The following is a 19,840-nucleotide window of genomic DNA, read 5'->3' as shown; positions in this document are numbered from 1 at the left end:
ACGTATTGCCAGTTCGCAACGTCTCAATAGTTCAGTCACTAAACAGGTACCGCGATGGAAGTGCTTTCGCTGGTTGGAATCTATGCGCTTTTGATGTGGAGCTACGACACTTTTAAATCGCTTTTCGAGCTCTGCTGGAACCTATGGAAGGAACGCACCGAAGGGGTTGACTACGTGCTTCGATATGGAAAATGGGCCGGTTTGTTTCGGCAAGAATTCAACCATTCGGCGTAGTATTTTTATATTTTGCATTGCAGTTGTCACTGGTGGATCGGATGGAATTGGTCGCCAATATTCAACTTTCTTCGCAAGCCAAGGGCTGAACGTTGCAGTGCTGGCTTTACCGGATATTAAGCTGGAGCAGGTTACGAAGGAAATTCAGGAGAAGTACGGCGTCGAGGTTAGAAAAATTGCTGTGGATTTTTCGAAAGGATTTCAAATGTACAGCTTCATCGAAGAAAATCTTGCTGATATGGAGATAGGAATCCTTGGTATGTAAATCCAGTTGCGAAATCGTAACCCACTTAACCACCATATAAGAAGAGAAAAGAAATAGAAACATTCATAGATGGTTATGTTTCTTTGTCCGCATATGTACTGAACCTACTTTCGATCTAATCGGTTGAGAGTAAGTGCTAAAAAAGTGAGTTTTCCCGTTCGTGTTGTGAAAAAGGTACTTTGGACATAGCTTTTCAACGTAATGTCCGATGAGGCTGATTTTCAAAAGGAAATAATGAGACAAGATTTATCTCGAATGTTATTTGTCTTACGCGGCGAAATCAACCTTCATTCGGTTTTACTGATTCTGCATTCTCTCTTAAACTAGGAGATCGATCTTGGAGAATCACACTTCATTGGACGCACGACCTTTGTTGCTCATTGACAATATTATTTCATAGTCATTTTCGAAATAATATTGAAATAATATCATCTTTCCTTGCAAATGGAAGGTAAACGCTATAACACGGTCATTTCGTATTCTCGCTTCAAACAGTCAACAACGTCGGCACGGCTCATGATCCGGCATACATCGACACAATCGACTGCGAATCCCATGAGCGTTTGGTCAATGTCAACATCAACGGAGCCGTCATGATGAGCCGAATTGTGCTGCCGCAGATGAAACGGCGCCACCGTGGATTGGTCATCAACATCTCTTCCGGCCTCGCATTTTTTCCTGTACCCGCCGTGTTGATGTACGCAGCTTCGAAGGCGTTCATGCTGAGCTTCAGCCAGGCGCTGCATGAGGAGTTGCGCCCCTTTGGAGTCGAATGCCAAACCGTTACTCCGTGCTACGTGAAAACGGTCTTATCGAAAGATGTGACGAGGACTTTTTTGGCGTTTACTGGCGTGGATGTGGATAATTATGGGAAATTTCTAACGAAAACGATCGGTAGAGTGGCTTGCACGGCGGGCTATTGGGTACATTCAATTATGGTAAGGTTCCAATGGGGTAGCTGCTATTGGTCATATTAAGAAATTTCCTAATTTCAGATAACTTTTGGAAAACTATTTCCTTCGGATGTTTTGTGCAGGCTCTCTCATTCATGTACGCGATCGTCATTTCCAGAAATAATTTAACAATACATTTCCAGCTGATGAGTGTTTATTGAATAATGAATAAAACAATACTTACACAATATGTTCTTAATTTTTTCAAATATAGTAATAGAGTATATTTGATTTTGATTATGGATCGACTGTACGCATAGGCATAGCTAGAGTCCCGGTCTACTGGTGGGCGAGGGGTCACTGCCACACCTGGTGAGGGATAATATTCTATGACGATATAGAGCACGGCACGTATGGGCTGCCAAGGGTTTTTTATGCCTTTGCTGATCATTTGTCTTATTGTTAACATCGCTCAATGTGCGAAAAATTAAACTGATTTATAGTAATGGTGTGATTTAGTCAATACGTGCCTAATCTTCTTATTGATTGTACTAATTATAGATAAATGCGTGGTGCAGACTATTTTTAATTCTTTATAATAGAGGTTCTCAGCCCTTGTCTCCTCTGGAAAGTGGTGTAAACTCGGTTTCTTAATCGCGTCATAATTTTGCGATTAGAGATTCGAACTGATATGGCCTAACTTGGCCACATTGACATGGTCCTAGGGCATCCGGAATCCGTTCCCGATGGACAACTTTTGCCAAAATTTCAAATATGACTTCCGGTAATTGATATGACTTAACCAAACCACATTGAAATGGGTTTCAACCCAAAATCGTCCGGGCTGAGAATTGAAATGCTATTTTGATTGGCAATCCCACCTCTGCTCGCACGGCTAACTGGAGGCAAGGTCATATCAATTACGAAATCACTTTGATTCCTGATTGCAAACATTACTTATAACATGTCGCAAGCCATGTTTGGAATTTTCGCAAAATTGGTCCTTCGGGACTAGATTCCAGATGCCGTTGGACCATACAGGATAGACACGTGTCTTTTTCCAAAGAAACTTATTTAAAAATAATAGGATCTCCAAAACCCCCACACAAGAGTATAGGTTTTCCTCTTACATGCAAGTGCATTTATAAGATGTTCTATCGGGGTTCATTTTTCCATTCCTTTTTTTGCGGGTTGAATTTTCTATTTCTATGGAGTATGCACTAAAAATAAAGAAAAAAAAATCTAGATCCCTCGATACAACATTTTAGTTGAGCTTGTACCTTCGCGTAGTGATTGTTTAAGAGATAATGATTTTCAGAAAAAACATCCCTATAGGGATACCGTGAGCCCATATCAATTCCCGGAAGTCACATTCAAATTCCTGATCGCAACATTATGACGTATGATGTGTCGCAAGTCATATTTGAATTTTCCAATTTGGTATCTACGGTATATAGACCCTGCTGGTTAGAATAAATTCCATTACGGGCAGAAAATGTCCGTATACATCCCCGAGTTGACCAATACAGTATCAGGTAATTTTAACAGCATACTAAAGGTTCAGTCGACAATATCCCCCATATTAGGGTAAATGATATATTTTGGACATGTACATATTTTGGACAAGCCTGAGCTTCTTCGATCAATTTTAGATAATGTGTAGGATTTTTTTTATCGAAAGTATGATCATTGCATACTTTTACCTCAACTCTAACGGCTCCTGATGAGAATTCACAAATCAACTATTATTTATCGTTAAAATTATCTAAAATGTAAAGCTATCTACCAAAGTGCCTGCTGGACATGAGTATGCAGGAGAACATGCATTATAGGACTCTTCGTAACATGCACCTGAAACACGTTTAAATTGGTTCAAACGGCAATCTTGAGGTCCTGCGGCCAAAGTTTGATTGTAATTGAGATACTAACATATTCCAATCGCTTATCATACACTTGAGACGGATGAAAAAGGAGTGACCAAAATGAAGTTATGTTTTTATGCATCAGACATTTATTGGTCACCCCATGTACAGTACATGGATGAACCATTAATTGCCAACTTTCAGGCTGTTTTCAATGATATCGATAAGATTGCGAAACAATGTTAATTTCTGGTTTAATCTATGTCAGTTAAGCAAATAAATGCATTTAAATGAATGTGGGTACTTGTAGGCAAGTCATACCATTGAGATCTGTAGGTGGCCATTTTTAAATAAGGAGAAAATGACTCTGTCCAAAATATATTCATTTTCCATGTCGAAATTATATATTTGATGTCCAAAAAGAAAATATTTCAGTTCGCAGAATATCACAGTTTACACCTAGTAAACGTAATTTACTCAAAAATTGGGTAATGGAGACGCAAGACTAATCATAGGTTATGTATTTGGATGAACCTAGTGGTTTTTAATTGGTTTATACTATTCAATCTCGATATATTTTCTAATGAATGTCCTGCGCTTGTCCAAGATACATCATTTACCCTATTTCTTTGCTTCAACTTGTCTACATAATATCAACTATGATGTATTTAAGTTATATCGAGATTTGCATATCTGTTGTCAATGCAATCGCCAAATTCAATACAATTGATATTTAGATTTTTCTAAAAATTGGTTAGTGGAAAGGAGATGAAAGATAATGGAGCATGGGCTATGCTTTGTAGAGATTTAAATGAGCAGCAGATGCCCCAAACTAACATTATTATTTGAGTATTAGGCTACAAAATTGTATTAAAAAATCGGCTCCGTAACGCCCTACAGCATTTGAGCCTACCAAATGAACGAATGAAGAACAGAAAACACAGTATGTTACTATTGTATTCAATCATGTCTATGTGTCAAATGCCTCGAAAACCAGAAAAAGTTATCTGCGGAATTTTTCTGCCTATAAGCTGTTGAAAACAATGCGGAAAATATGAAAACAACCTATTTTGAAGTTACTCGCAAATTCGTTTGCGGACGAGTGCGGATGATCTTTAACCCGCAATAGAAAGATGAAAGCCTATATTTTTATGAGTGGACAATCTCGTAGCGGAATACGAGGGAGTACTTCTACTTTTTTAATAATGAAGTTTGCTAAAAAATGTCAAAAACTCCATGATATTTAGGTTTATGAAATAATATCTTAATGTTAAATATAACTCATTTCAACTCATGGAGGTCCTAGGACAGTCTATAAATGATGTTTTGTGTACTATAAACCTAACATTATATGTGTTGTTTAGATTAGTCAGTAGTGGTAACTGATCTTTGTCTTACGGCACGCTAAAAACCATCAAATTAACATGATTTTTGATACGTTGTCATTAATACTAACAAGGAACAAACGTAAAAATTTAAATGACACATAATGGAGATAATATTGAAGAATATTCTAAAAATTTAATACTATGCAAAAGTTCGAAAAACGAGAAAGGGTTTTTGGCCAGTCATTTGTTCTAGCTACTCCACCGTGCAGCGCTAGTTTGTGCGTTTTGCGCTTCGTCTCTTGCCTTGGAACGATCCTCAAAATCTCCCAAGATACGAGGATCGTTGCCAACTCATTGGACTTGAACCGCTGTATTTACGACGTGATGTTGCTAAAGCTTCATTTATATCTGACCTTCTGCTCTCAAACATTGACTGTGGTTGTTTAGTCCGTCTTATAGATATTGATATTCGTCGTCGTGATCTTCATTCCCACAATTTTATTCGTCTTCCTGTGTCCCGTACAAATTATGGCCAAAATGAACCGATTAGTAGTATGTGTAGAATTTTCAATCAATGTTATAGTGTATTCGATTTTAATTTGTCGCGTTCTGCATTGAAAAAAAAAATATTGTCGATATTTGTCCAACACTATGTAAGTCAAGTTTTTTGTTAAGTTAGTCGTAGGGAAAATGTTCCAATATTGTATCGTTAAAGTTAAGTTAGTTTAAAAAAAAATGTTTGGGGTTGTATACAAGACACGACCGCTCGACGTAAACTACGAAATATAGTACACTAAACCAATTATTCCGCTTTATATAGAAGAGAAAGAATTATCCCACCGACACTACTACCCAGCTTTAGCAGCATCTCCCACTCCGGAGGGAGTAGAGACCCCACTGTCTAGCAGCTGGGCCACCCCATTCATACACCCCAGTTCAACAATTGATAATACCCTAAAAGTAGGCATTTACCAAGGATTGGAACATCATGCATAGGAGTTGCATAATGCATGAAAGAACTGAAATTTTCAATAGTTTAGCGATGATACTCTAAAGTTTCAATAGTACTGGCAAATTGGTGGAAAGTTTATGAATCGATTGATATATTAATCTTTAAAATCCATTGAAAGATGAAGGACCTATTAATGATACAAATCTTACACGATTTCGTGACGGTCCCCAATTATGAAATTTTCATTATACACCCTGTATCCGAGTCTTCCCCTTAGACGTAGTTTACGTCAAAAACACCAAGAATGTATCATTTGGTTTGTAAACTGTTGATATGAAAAAACAAGAGGTTTTATGCCCACGGGAGAAGGAGGGAAATTCATTCTTAACTCCACTCCCGCTGGCTTTTCCCTCTCATTAAACGATAAAAGATAAAAGATAATTGAACAAAAATATAACTCGTTGTGTAACATAAAAAGTGATGAAAATAGCTTATACTATAACAAATTATGTTCTTGAAAGATCATGATTATCCATAATGTAGGCAATTAACCCTTCCGTTACCAACCCCCTTTTGAAAACGAAAATAAAAATCTTTTTGGCTGTAACTTTTTTGTCTTTCAACATTTTTTTCGCAACTTTCACCAAAAGAAGTTTGATACGCCGCATGATGGGGTTTGCTTACTTTCACAAAATTGACCCTTGAACCGGAACTCGGTAAATCAGTTTACCGGTTCCAATCGGTTCAAATACGGTCCAGGAAGTACAAAACTAACTTTGAATATCATTACTTTTGAAATTATGAAGTTTGATGTGTCGCATGATGGTATTCGCCTATTTCCGTAAAGTGGCCCCTTAACAGGTTCCGGCGGAACGTCCGGATTCCGGAATACAGGCCATATTACGGACCGATCAAATTTGGTATAGTTTATGCGTCATTTCTATTCAAAATATCTAAAATAATCATTTCCGAAGTATGCGTTCTCCCTAGCAGCACACATGCTTCACATAGGTTGCTGCAACTCATATGTGACCAGATTTAGTCACAATCAAGTTGCTGCAACCATTTTTGTCTGACTTGTGCTGCTCGGGCTGGCATATGGCCAAAAGCTAACACCCATTTTAAAACCGGAATAACTCCGGTATCAAGTGGCCAGTCCTAAAAATCCATAGAGCCCCTGAAACTCCGCTTCTTTTGGTGAAAGTTGCGAAGAAAAATGTTGAAAGACAAAAAAGTTACAGCCAAAAAAATGTTATTTTCGTTTTCAAATAGGGAGGTTGGTAACGGATGGGTTAGCTTTGGCCAGCTGGTTCAACTTTGAAAGTAGATTCAAGTTATACCTTACTAGGTAGGTGGTACCTTACTTTTTTTCCAATTCCTATCTACCAAAAAGGCAATTGTTTCGGCAGAAATAAACATAACACATTATGTTATAATTATGTTATGACAATCAAGAAATTTTATTTCTGCCATCTTTGGCAAAGAATTTATAACAAAATTATTGCAAGTTTTGTTATTTGTAACACATATTGATACAATTGTGATAATTTTTTTTTATGACTAACTAGTCGGGATCACGTCCAGCGCCACGAGGAGGTAGGGATAGGAATTGCTGGGTAAGAGGCTAAGGAGTCAGGTACGCGAAGTACCAATGGTGCGCGTTACCCAGCATTTGCCGTGCCATTATAATTTCTACATGGTGCATTTCAACCAGCGGAAAAATCTTAACTACTAAATGCCATTGGAATGTATTGATTAATAATAACTAAAAATGTAGCATAGCAATAAAGATGATAGTGTTAATCGAACTCTGAACAGTCTAAGAGAAGAATGCATGTAATAGGGTAAAATTCCCAATAGTGGACTCCCTAGTAGCTGAATTTTGCTCTTCCTGTCATAAGAAGTTGAAATTTTCAACATATTAATTCTGCTTGATGTCGAACAACAAGCTCTGCATCTCCTCTTCTCGATACATACCGTCAACTGGGGGGAAGATGATCATTTGATTTGTCAGTCGAAAGTGTCAATTTTTTTTATGAAACGGTAGTCAACAATATTCTCCGTTCAAGTAATGTTACCGCTAGGTAGAAATCCGAGTTTTTCGATTATAATCATGAAAATGTATTTTGTGGAAGAAAGAGAGAGATAGTCATTAATGACGCTATTTTCGTTTCAAATATTGACTTCTTAGACTTCTTTACGTAGTAAATTCAACATTCATACAGATAACCTAGTGTATTTTGACTACTAGGTCATAATGGTTTTAGTGGAGCTGTCTTGATCAACTTCACCCCAAACCAGATTATTTAAAAAATGTGTGATAATTAATTTTATTTTAATAAATGCGAACGCATTTCAGAAAACTGAAGTTGTTGATTATTGCAACGTATAGCAGTACATGTTTTAAAAATATTTGTTTCGATTTAAAATGTAAACACACATTGTTATTGCATGTTTTGTCTTAAAAATGATTATCTTCCCCCCAGTTGACGGTACATAAAACACCAAAATACACGACGTTATTCGTCAAAATTAACGTTTTGAGGTGTAACTGAATTCGCCCTATAGTAGACCCCTTGGGGGTCCATAATAGGAAATTGCTTCCCTATAGTCCACACTTCATTTGATTTTCATGTCCCGTTTCGGGACGTTCTTCTTCCCTATTATGGACACCCAAATATTCCTAAATTCCTAAATTTTGGGGCCCTCCTTAGCCGTGCGGTAAGATGCGCGACTACAAAGCAAGACCATGCTGAGGGTGGCTGGGTTCGATTCCCGGTGCCGATCTAGACAATTTTCGGATTGGAAATTGTCTCGACTTCCCTGGGCATAAAAGTATCATCGTGTTAGCCTCATGATATACGAATGCAGAAATGGTAACTTGGGTTAGAAACCTAGCAGTTAATAACTGTGGAAGTGCTTAATGAACACTATGCTGCGAGGCGGCAATGTCCCAGTGGGGGATGTAATGCCAATGAAGAAGAAGAAAATATTTATATTATGGACACTCTCGTGTTTATTTTTTATAGAATTGTAAAAAACCATCTAATTTTACTTTCCATAGCATTTTTTTTTTATAAGAGCCCGCCGCTAACCCCCACACCAAAAAGCTCTGTTATGAGCCCCCTGGTAGTGGACTCATCAGAAAAATTAAGACAAAACACAAAACATATAATAAGATGGTGTGTGTAAGTTAGCGATGAAAACAAAATATTCAATTTAATAAATTAATAAACAAGGGATTCCCAGTGGAAATTTGTTCCTTTGAAGGGATCCCAGATTCGGAAAAACAAAAAAAAAAAAGTTGGCTAATTTACCTGCTATACATTAACATTAATTTTGTAGAGTGATAATTCATAATTAAATAATGTTATATTATCTGGCTGTTGATACCGTTTAATTTAAAAAGACATTGATTTTGGATTTATAGTGATGTTTCAATCTGGTTTTAAAGAAAACTCGATTGTTGAGAGATTTTAATTGTTCTGGAATTTTATTATACACAGAAGGACCATAGAAGGATATTCGAGATTGCCCTAGTTTAGTTATTGCTATAGATCTTAGTAAATTATTTGCATGTCTAGTGTTATGTTCATGAGTTCGTGGGGGTAAAACAAGGTTGTGATGCATATCCGAATTATGAATTAAATCATATATAAACAAGCATGATTGTAACTCACATAAACCTCTTAATGGAAGTATGTTGTGCGAGAAACCAGTGTACAGTTGAGAAGTTGAGTACAACAATGGTAATGAATACATTATTTTTAAACACCTATTCTGTAAAACTTGAAGTTTTTTTAGTTTTGATTTGCATGAATGACCCCAGACTATAATAAGGTATTGAAAGTGAGTGTGTATGCATCCAAAGTAAAATTTGAGAAGTGCATGACGAGGGACAAATTGCCTTACTCGGTACATAATACCACACAATGAAGAAATTTTTCTTTGAACATTGTCTATATGGTTGCCCCAAGAAAGTATTGGGTCAAACGTCAAACCTAGATATTTAAATTGGGTGACTTGTTCGATCACTGTTTGCTCAATAAATGGATTCGAATGTGGGGGGATTTTTTTTCTAGGAGAGTGAAACAACATATATTTTGTCTTCGACAAATTTAGGGACAACAAATTTGTGTTAAAATAACTCAATAGGATTCTTAAATCATTGTTCATACTAACAATAATAGCCGGAGTGATGTGATTTGGATAGAATATAGAAGTATCGTCCGCAAATAATCTGGGTATTCCTTCCAGGGGCAAGTTACCGAGATCATTTATATAAATTAGAAACAAGAGAGGTCCAATATTACTGCCTTGAGGCACACCAATGTTGCAAGTACATAATGAACTTCGTGTTTCTTCTATGGCCACATATTGTTGTCTATCAGATAGATAACTGCGGATAATGTTGTTTGCTACCCCACGAATTCCATATAGTTCCAACTTTTGCAGAAGTATGCCATGATTCAACGTGTCAAAGGCTTTTTTGAGGTCAATAAATAAGCCACCAACCGTACATTTACTTTCAATTTTTCCGACCAGAAAATCAACGAGTTCAACTATCGCTGTTGTTGTACTGCACCCCTTTCTAAACCCGTATTGATATTTATAAAAAATATTATGTTTATTTATAAAACTAACTAATCTGTTTACTAACAGTTTTTCAAAAACCTTACTAAAAACGGATAGGGTAGAAATTGGCCTGAAATTAGTAGGATCGGATGAATCTCCCGATTTGAATACAGGTGTCACTTTTGCTACTTTAAGACACTGTGGAAAAATTCCTTGTACCAAAATTTGATTAAAAAGATATGTTAAAATTTTCGCAAACTTAATTGCATTATTTTTTATGACTGTGGTAGGAAAATTATCTGGGCCACAACTTTTATTTGCATCCAATTCGTTTATAATTACCATAACTTCAATTTCATTAGCAGGTCTCAGAAAAATGGAATGATTCAATCGATTTATGCAAGCAAAGGGATTTGAGTTACTCTTAGGTATGATATTGGCGAGATTAATTCCAATTTTAGAGAAGAAATTATTAAATGTTTCCAATGCATGTAATCAAATCATAGAACTGTAAGGAAGGTTCTCCCGATGGAATTTCATAGGAAAATGTTGACTTTGTGCTGTAATAATGCAAAAATGGCTGGAGGTTCCACTATTGGTTAGGGGTCCACTATTGGGCACTTTACCCTAGATCATAAATAAAAGCAGATAGCAAATAAAATAAGCTAAATAAAATATTTTACCTTATTGAGCATTCGAAGATACGATTTGTTATATATTGTTTTCGCGGGTGGTACAGCAAGATCAGGATTGCGTGCATGACGAGCGCTCATTGATTTAGCTGCATTAGTGATGATCTACGTTGCGCTCATCATAGCAAAAACAATGTTATAAAACAGCGTTCATTTTAAAATGTGTATTGAAATCCGACCTTACACTTAATTGTTGAGAGACATTCAGAAAAAATACAAGCCTGGAAAAATAGCGTTGGTGAACCTATGAGGCGCAGGTCATTTAACTGAAAGGTGTTCACGATAAAATTGCAACACACAGAAAGCGTTGTGTATGGGTATTAGGGCAGTTCATATTTCAAAAATGTTCGAAAATTCCAACTCCCATCTGTCTATTAGCATCATTTTGATAATATAGGAGTCCTGGCAAAATTATAGGCAATTCGGTGGCCATTTAGGGGTGGCGCGAAGTCAATTTATGTTTATATGGAAATTTGTATGGGAAATAATTAGTTCAGTGCGTGTTGGCTCTTGTTTCGGACGGCAGAACGATCGCGCGATTTGCCGAAATTTTGTGTTTTGTTTTGTTTTTCCCTTAGGACGGTTCGTAAGTAAATTGATGAATATATTTAATTACTTTTGCAGCATATACTGTTATTGACAAACGCTCTATATTGTCGAATAGAGCTCCCTATTGTTCACCTTTCCCACTAACACAAATTTTCCTTCCCGAGACATCTATGAAGGTAGTATGGGTTCCCTGCATCTTCACTAGTAGATGTTGAACTGACATTCCTTCCCTTCCTTCCGTGATTGTAAGGACTGCTACTGTATAGGAAAAGGTACTAATCCCAAGTACCAATTTGCGACAATATACAGTAGATTGCTCAATTCAAGCTCTGTCTGGTAGGGGGGCGGGTGTCGCGGGAGAGGGTTCTCTTCGTCGACTTCCCCTCATTTGAATGAAAGTGACAGGCAGGGAGTTTCTTTGCAGTTTATCACCTCAGAATGCAAGTTCGCATTGTTTTCTTTCGTTCTGAAGTGATAAACCACAGAGAGATCTGCTGCTTGTCACTTTTGTTTAAGGGAGGGGGGGTCGACGAGGAGAGTCTTCTCTTGCGACATTCGCCCTTATTCCGGATGGAGCTTGAATTGAGCATTGTATAGCCACCCACGATTTGTACAATCACATATGCTATGCTATGCTATGCTATATGGAAATTTGTATGGGAAAACTTAAAATTTATTCAAGTCTCCCTACAACTGTCAAATCGTGATAAATTCAAATAAACATCCCCAACCTCCCTTTTTGGAATCTATATAAATGAGTCCTCCGGATAACACATTAGTTATGAGTGGATTGAATGGTTCTATTGATAGTGTGAATATGGGATAAATGGCTAAAGTGGTGTAATTAGCCTCAACGTAGCAATGGAAATATTAATCAAATTTAATGAGTTACCCACTGATTGAGCTCAAATATATTCCAAAAATGGAGGTTTGGGATGTTTATTTGAATTCATCACGATTTGACAGTTGTAGGGAGACTTGAATAAATTATAAGTTTTTCCCATACAAATTTCCATATAAACATAAATTGACTTCGCGCCACCCCTAAATGGCCACCGAATTGCCTGAAATTTTGCCAGGACTCCTACATTATCAAAATGATGCTAATAGACAGATGGGAGTTGGAATTTTCGAACATTTTTGAAATGTGAACTGCCCTAATGGGTATATTATTTGCATTCTTTAGGAGACTTTGTATGCGGCGAAATGTTTTCAAGAAATGGGCTAGAAAGAAAAAGTTTTGAAAAAAATGTGTACACGAAGTTTGATAACCGGATTTTTTCGCATCGTTCGTTTGACAGAAAGTTGTTATTTTGTTTCGATCGCCAATGGAGAAAACATTACGGAAAATGTTTTGGACTGCGTTAAAATTACAAGAAAGTGGTGGTTGGTTTCATGCTCGAGGTCCACAATTGAAGTAATCGAAGTCTTGTAAAGTCTGATTATGTACAAAATTTTAGGAAGAATTTTGAGATAATGTTGCGAAACATAAACTTAGCAGTGAAATTGAATAAAGTTAATATATCCTGCTGGGGAAAACACTCGATTTTTCCGGACAACTTGTATGTTGAAATTTAATCGTGGACATCCTTTACAGTGCATTTCGATTCTAGCACAAACGCCCGAATACTGTTCTCCAGAATGATAAACAGATGTTTGAATTCCATTCGCCCGAAAAGATGAATCAGATTTGAAATATTCATAATAAGATCATAATAAGATCACATTTTCGGGCAAATGGAATTCGGGCCAGTATCATACGTGCATTTATGATTTGCATTGCAGTTACGATCACGAGATGTGGATGCATGATAATACTTTACCGCCGAGTACCGAACGTTTGCGTTTACTCGCCGAGTGAGAGTTTTAAATGTGGGAACATTTCCATTACAAACAATATAGAAATGCGTCGCTGCTTAGAATAAGTCATAACATCTTGAATCGTTGTAAGATTCGAAGCGTTCATCCGATGCTTCAAAGCAGTTATTTCCACAGTGTGAAGTTTTTGACCCCTTAGCATTCGTAATGGTTCTGCTAATATTGTTGTCAATCGTCGGTGCGTATGCCGCTGCTTGTTGGCTGCTGGAAAACCTAATCATTCCGTTGGCTGCCATAGTATGGAGCTTGTTGAAGCTTTCGATAAGTCGGAAGAAGTCACTATCCGATCGATATGGAAAATGGGCAGGTAAATCAATTTCAGTTTCGCGTTAATACTATTCGAGTGCTTACAAATGATCTATTCAGTGATTACGGGAGCAACGGACGGCATCGGTAAGGGATACGCCCAACATTTAGCAGCGAAAGGAATGGATTTGGTGCTGATTTCCCGATCGGAGGAAAAACTCATCAAAGTCAGTCGAGAAATCCAAAAAGCCACCGGAGTGAATATTAAGTTAATCGTTGCGGACTTTTCCATTGGCGATTCCATTTACAAGAACATCCGAAAGGAACTTGAGGGTATAGATATTGGTATACTCGGTTCGTAGCTTCGATAACTATTATTCATTAGTATTTTTCTAAACCATTCAATAATTTTAGTAAACAACGTTGGAACCGGCACAGAACCGTTAGGTTTATTTGAAACCCACGCGGACAAGTTTCATCTACAGATTGTCAACGTCAACATTCTTTCAGTACTCATGATGACGCACATCGTTCTTCCCAAAATGAAGAAAGCTCAACGGGGGATCATCGTCAACGTTTCGTCACAAACAGCAGTCATCCCTGCCCCATACGTCAGCTCCTACACGGGGTCGAAAAGTTTTGGTTTCAGCTTCACGTTGGCTTTGCAGCACGAACTGCGTTGATCTGGCGTTGAGTGTCAACTGGTGGTTCCCGGATTCGTGCGAACCAATTTGGTGCACACTTTCCCGCTGACTATTTTTGGGGGGAAGCTGATTCCAGATGGGTATCAGTTTGGTGCCTGCGCCACATGGTTGGTTGGGAAAATGGATTTTACTGCTGGTCATTGGTATCATGAGGTTTTGGTAAGTGTAGTAATGAAGCGTTATTCAAGATGATAACTGATTGGACTGCTTTTCAGAATTTTTTCATCAATTTGCTTCCTTTCTTTGTGCAAAGAAAGGTAGCTGCCGTAATCTGGACGAGTTTTATGAACGACCAAGAAAGTAAAAAGCGTACTAGCTTGTAGGAAAATTGCATCTGCATTGAATTGAAGAAATTTATGACGACAGTAGAATGTAAATAGTAATGTGGTCATAAAAAATGAAACACACAAATTATTGGAGTTAAATTTAAATCTGTGTGGTTTTCGTAATTGTGCAATAATTCGAACCATATTATTTAAAACGCCTTTTTCTGTTTGATGACGACCGTCCAACAACAAACCGTCGCAACAACGAGAGATAGGTTTTTAAAACTTTGACTCGAATCACATTATCATCTAGTTAACAATTAATTAGTTTGTGTTCGTATTCTCTTGACCTAAAAACGGCTGGGCAATTCTGTCCGCTATCTTCTCAGATGGTTTTGAGAATATTATGTTAAAAGAAAACCTCGAGTAAAATTATGAAATTTGTAAAAAAAAAACTAAAATAAAAACAAGTTATAAGACGAGTCTGTACAATTCCATTTAATTCCACCACTTAATTGTACCTTTGACAGATATTTATTTTGACCTCAACAGCAAGGCAGTCTTCAATGTCTCGTACTTGATTTGATTCGATTTAATTAGAATTGTACGAACTCGTCTTATGCAAGTAAGTCAAGTCTCAAAAGATGTAGTAAGATCTTCAATTGTCCTAGAGTTGAATCAAATGATCTACCGAATCAACCACAGCTTCCATGATGTACTCAGCTGCGATATCAATCCAAGTATGTTCTTTGAATATTTGTATTTCATTTGCGACTCAAATCCAGGTAAATGAGATGTAGTAAGATCTTCAAGTTTTCCTGGAGTTGGAGCTAAAAGGTGTACCAAATCAATCACGACTCCCATATTAGCCCAAATATGTCCACCAAGTATATAAAATGTTCTCCACTTACGGCCTAAACCCAGGCATATGAGATGTTGTAAGATCTTCAAATTGTCCTGGAGCTTGGACCAAATGATCTACCGTCTGTTCAACATGAGGTGCGGCTTAAACAGCGTCTGCCTGGTACCCAGCGGGTGATTAACGAAACGCTGTATCGCGTAAGGTGGCAGCCCCACCAGCGCGATGTAGGTAACGCGACCCCGGTAAGGTTGCTAACTGAAAAATGGAAATAGAAGAAAAAGAAAACGTTTAGAAAAAAATATTTTAAGCTCTTTTTAGTGGAATGTATTCAACCATCTAAGACGAGTTCAGCACTCTCCATTTAATTCCACCAATTATTTCGATATCTTTGCAGATACGTATTTCGACCACAACAGCTTGACTCAAGTCGAGTCAAGTACGAGACACTGAAGACGACCACACAGTTGTGGTCGAAATGCGTATCTGCAAAGATATCGAAATAATTGGTGGAATTGAATGGAGAGTGCTGAACTCCTTAGACGGTTGAAGAAAACGTTATTTTTGACAATCGACCTGGCAACGAAGTAAGTACTATGATTGGAAACTCGGTACCTGGGATGTCAGGACTCTAAATTAACCTAGACGAGTGATCCTTATGGATCGTGTGAGCTGCAGAAAGTTGGCGTGAACGTGGCCGCTATGAAAGAAATCTGATGGCCTTGATCCGGAGAACGTGAATTCAGAGCTGTGGACACCACGACCAACACTGTATTCAAATATAACATCTATCACAGCGGCGGCGAAAAAGCAGAGCATGGAGTTGGTTTCATAGTGATGGGCGAGCAGATGAAGCGAGTGATGAGGTGGAAACCTATTAGTGAACGAATCTGTGTGTTGAGGATACGGGCAAATTCTTCAATTACAGCCTAATCAACGTTTTCACACCGACAAAAGATAAATCCGATGACGTGTAGGACACGTTTTGTGACCAGTGTTGGTAAAAAATCAAAATCTCAAAACTCAGAGCTGAATTAAATCGAACACGATTTTTTACGATTGAAATCCCGCTAAGACTAATTCGCGCTTGATGCGCTCTTCTTCTGAGTTGTAAATCACACAATCACAATCTTACAATTCATTGCTGATTATTATCATTCTGACTCAACTTCTCATTGTTTTGATTTGAAAATGCTTTGAAATCATTAGTGAGTTAAAGAACGATTCAATCTCTCACGAATTAATCAACTCTGAAACCAAAATTCATTCATGGGTGAACCAAGTGAGCGGAGTGAACTCGACCCTCTGACGGATGGAATCAACATGACAGTTCACTATTATTGTTGTTGTTTTTTGTACCAAATCAAAATTTCAGTTGTTTAGACAAAGCAAATTGCTTCACGTTCGTCTTGGACAGCAGTTTAAAGAAGTGATAGTGGAGTGAATTCGTTGAATTTTGTGTATATTTTCTGACTTTAAGCTTTGTGAAATTCAAAGAAAATATAGAGATCTAAGCCTTTTACCATAATTGTGTTTCAGTTAGGAAGAAATGAAAAATTTCACACCAAACAACAACACACTAAGGAAAGCGAAGAGGATGACTTTGTTTGCCGATCTATGATAGGATAGGAATGATATGCCGATGCTTGGATGTTTAGGGAATGTTTGTTTTGGATGTTTTGGAAATGTTCGAAATGGACAAATTGATATGAAATTTGCGAAAAAGAATCCACGTGTCTTGGAGGGATGGGGGGCATGGAGTGCGATCCTCTCGTTTAATAAACAATGTGCACTCGCTTGGCTGTGGATATACAACAGTAAAGCAAATGTGGAGATTGGGCAAATCAAGCATCCGAAAGATATTCAATTTGCAAAAAAGAGAGCTAACCGCGGTGGAGGTTGGTACTCGGATTCTGATGGCTTTTCCGCAAACGTGACCTTTAAGTGGTCTTGTTGTGTAGGGGTTATCACGCCTATCTAGAGAGTAGGAGGTTGAGGGTTCGCGTCCCTCCAAGACACGTGGATTCTTTTTCGCAAATTTCATATCAATTTGTCCATTTCGAAACATATGCTGTGCATATGCACAGCCAAAATATTTAACAAAAAAATGGTTTTCGTACGGCCGAGTTGCCGAATAATATGCAATTAATTGTAATCAAGTGTCGGTCTTTCACCGTCATTAGTCGTCTGAGTACACGCGACCGTTTACGTAAAGGCAATCAAACTCATCAAATGCTTTAGCCAAGCAAGCCTTTGGCACAGCAGAGTGCGATTGAATTCGCATTCTATACCGTCCTGCCCAGTCCGTTGCTGGGGGCATGGAGTGCGATCCTCTCGTTTAATAAACAATGTGCACTCGCTTGGCTGTGGATATACAACAGTAAAGCAAATGTGGAGATTGGGCAAATCAAGCATCCGAAAGATCTTCAATTTGCAAAAAGAGAGCTAACCGCGGTGGAGGTTGGTACTCGGATTCTGATGGCTTTTCCGCAAACGTGACCTTTAAGTGGTCTTGTTGTGTAGGGGTTATCACGCCTATCTAGAGAGTAGGAGGTTGAGGGTTCGAGTCCCTCCAAGACACGTGGATTCTTTTTCGCAAATTTCATATCAATTTGTCCATTTCGAAACATATGCTGTGCATATGCACAGCCAAAATATTTAACAAAAAAATGGTTTTCGTACGGCCGAGTTGCCGAATAATATGCAATTAATTGAAAATAATTGATAGTAATCGGAAAGCTAATGTTATTCAGCAACCCTTATTTTATCTCTATTTGACGTTAAGTAAGAATGTAAATTTACGTTCATTTTACATGTCGTTTATTTTGCATTACTTTCGCGCGCGTGTGTGTCGCTTGCATTGACCAGTATACCGTAATCAGGATCTCACTGGTATTAATCCTGATGTGCCGTGTTGGGCTTGTGCGCTTTGAGCGGCACACGTTCGCTTCCCAGTCTACATAAAATCGCACATGGTGCAATACAAGATGCTAAATTGGAGACGATATACATACATGTTGTGTGGAAAAGTACATCTATCGCCTGCACTCCAGCATCCTACACGACACCATATACGTTCATGTGTTGACTGGGTTTGATAGGGCCTGCTTATGGACACATGCAGCTTTTTGTAGAGGTTTAACAGAGCCCACTGTCAAACCCCACCACATCCTAGGCAAGCCCCCTAACTCGCAGTGGCCATGGGGAGGGGTCGTCAAGCCCTTGGCCATAGTCCCTGCTGCCCCTTACATATTTTGGACCACTCGAATAATTTTGTATTGCTTGCAAAGTTATGTAACTATTAGATTAAATAAGTGATCTCCAGCATTTTCGGCGATTTCATCCTTAAAGTTCTTGTAAGAAATGCATTTTTAAGCACTTTAAGGATTAGAACAATATCTGCCAGCTAAGGGTATTGAAGCTAATATCAAATTCAGTACCACTCGGTGCAGCATCATCGAAGCAAAACAAACGTGTGGCCCATGGCCGTGATGTATGCACCTGATCACTCTAACCCTGCCATATCTTTTTATATAGTTTTCCAGATTTGTTCCATTTGCGTCATTGATAGTTTGTTACCCGGTTCTTCCTTGCTCATTGCACATTCTTTTCCAAACGATCGTATGGAAATAATGAAAACAGTTACATGTTGGTTTGATAGACATTTTCTAGGGCTTACATCAATTATCGGTAATTTATAAATGCGGTATGAACAGTAATTTATGAATGTTTTGATACTAGAGAAACAAATGGTTGGTAAAAACAAAAGTTTAAGAGATCTAGATCTTAAAAAGAAGATATGTCGAAAATATGTTCGGTTCAATTAAAATGAACCTATTTTGGACATGCCTCAGAATACTGGTTTTAAACTTATAATGTTTTGTTCGAGATATGAAACTGCTTCAATAAGGTTTTAATAAGTCAACAACATCATTGCCATGTTTTAAATCTATGTACAAATAAATTTACAGCTTTCGAAAGGTGACTTCAATTTTACAATGTCGTCTTGATTTTGGTCTAATCCAGCAGGAATGATTAAATTCTTGACAATATTTTTCATAATTGCTATATTTTATATAAAACAAATGTAGGAGATACCTTATGGATAGTTTCTTTTTGCAATAAAATGTATATGTTGCATGTTTTATTTAGTTTTGTGTGATATAAATGCAAAATTTAGCAAGGTGGTCCAAAATATAAGCCCGGTCCAAAAAACAGCCGTTACCCTAAAACCTGTAGAATGAAATGTCCTTACGAGTACATATTTTATATGGAAAAGGTCCACAAGTATAAAATATTTAGCTCAAGTACACAATATTTTGTAAAATGCAATTTGAACTGGAAACGTAGCTGTATTCTGCGTACGTAGCTGTATCTGCTTTCGTTGTTTATCCTATGCTCCTGAGATTGAGTGAGCATTACGAAAACTGGCGATGTATATAATTTTTGGACCAACATTTGAAAAGGAAGATAAAAATAAAATTTTCAAATAATCGAGGATGAACAACATTCTCAAGCGTTCACATATCCAAATTAC

General features: G+C 37.7%; 1 protein-coding gene and 1 pseudogene across 1 annotated transcript; both read left to right on the top strand.

Moving 5' to 3' along the window:
* Nucleotides 1–30: 30 nt before the first annotated feature.
* LOC134218113 (very-long-chain 3-oxoacyl-CoA reductase-like) lies at nt 31–1,628 on the top strand. The gene is made up of 4 exons (XM_062696980.1): nt 31–199; nt 258–491; nt 995–1,437; nt 1,495–1,628. Exons 1-4 carry the CDS (start codon nt 55–57, stop codon nt 1,579–1,581), a joined length of 909 nt encoding a protein of 302 aa, XP_062552964.1. The 5' UTR covers nt 31–54; the 3' UTR covers nt 1,582–1,628.
* Nucleotides 1,629–13,266: 11,638 nt separating this feature from the next.
* LOC134218110 (inactive hydroxysteroid dehydrogenase-like protein 1) lies at nt 13,267–14,609 on the top strand (annotated as a pseudogene).
* The last annotated feature ends 5,231 nt before the right edge of the window (nt 14,610–19,840 follow it).

Source organism: Armigeres subalbatus, chromosome 2 (genome assembly GCF_024139115.2).
Source record: "Armigeres subalbatus isolate Guangzhou_Male chromosome 2, GZ_Asu_2, whole genome shotgun sequence".
NCBI classification, from domain to species: Eukaryota; Metazoa; Arthropoda; class Insecta; order Diptera; family Culicidae; genus Armigeres; species Armigeres subalbatus.
Note: the sequence above shows the minus strand (reverse complement) of the source record. Positions and strands in the feature narration are given on the sequence as shown.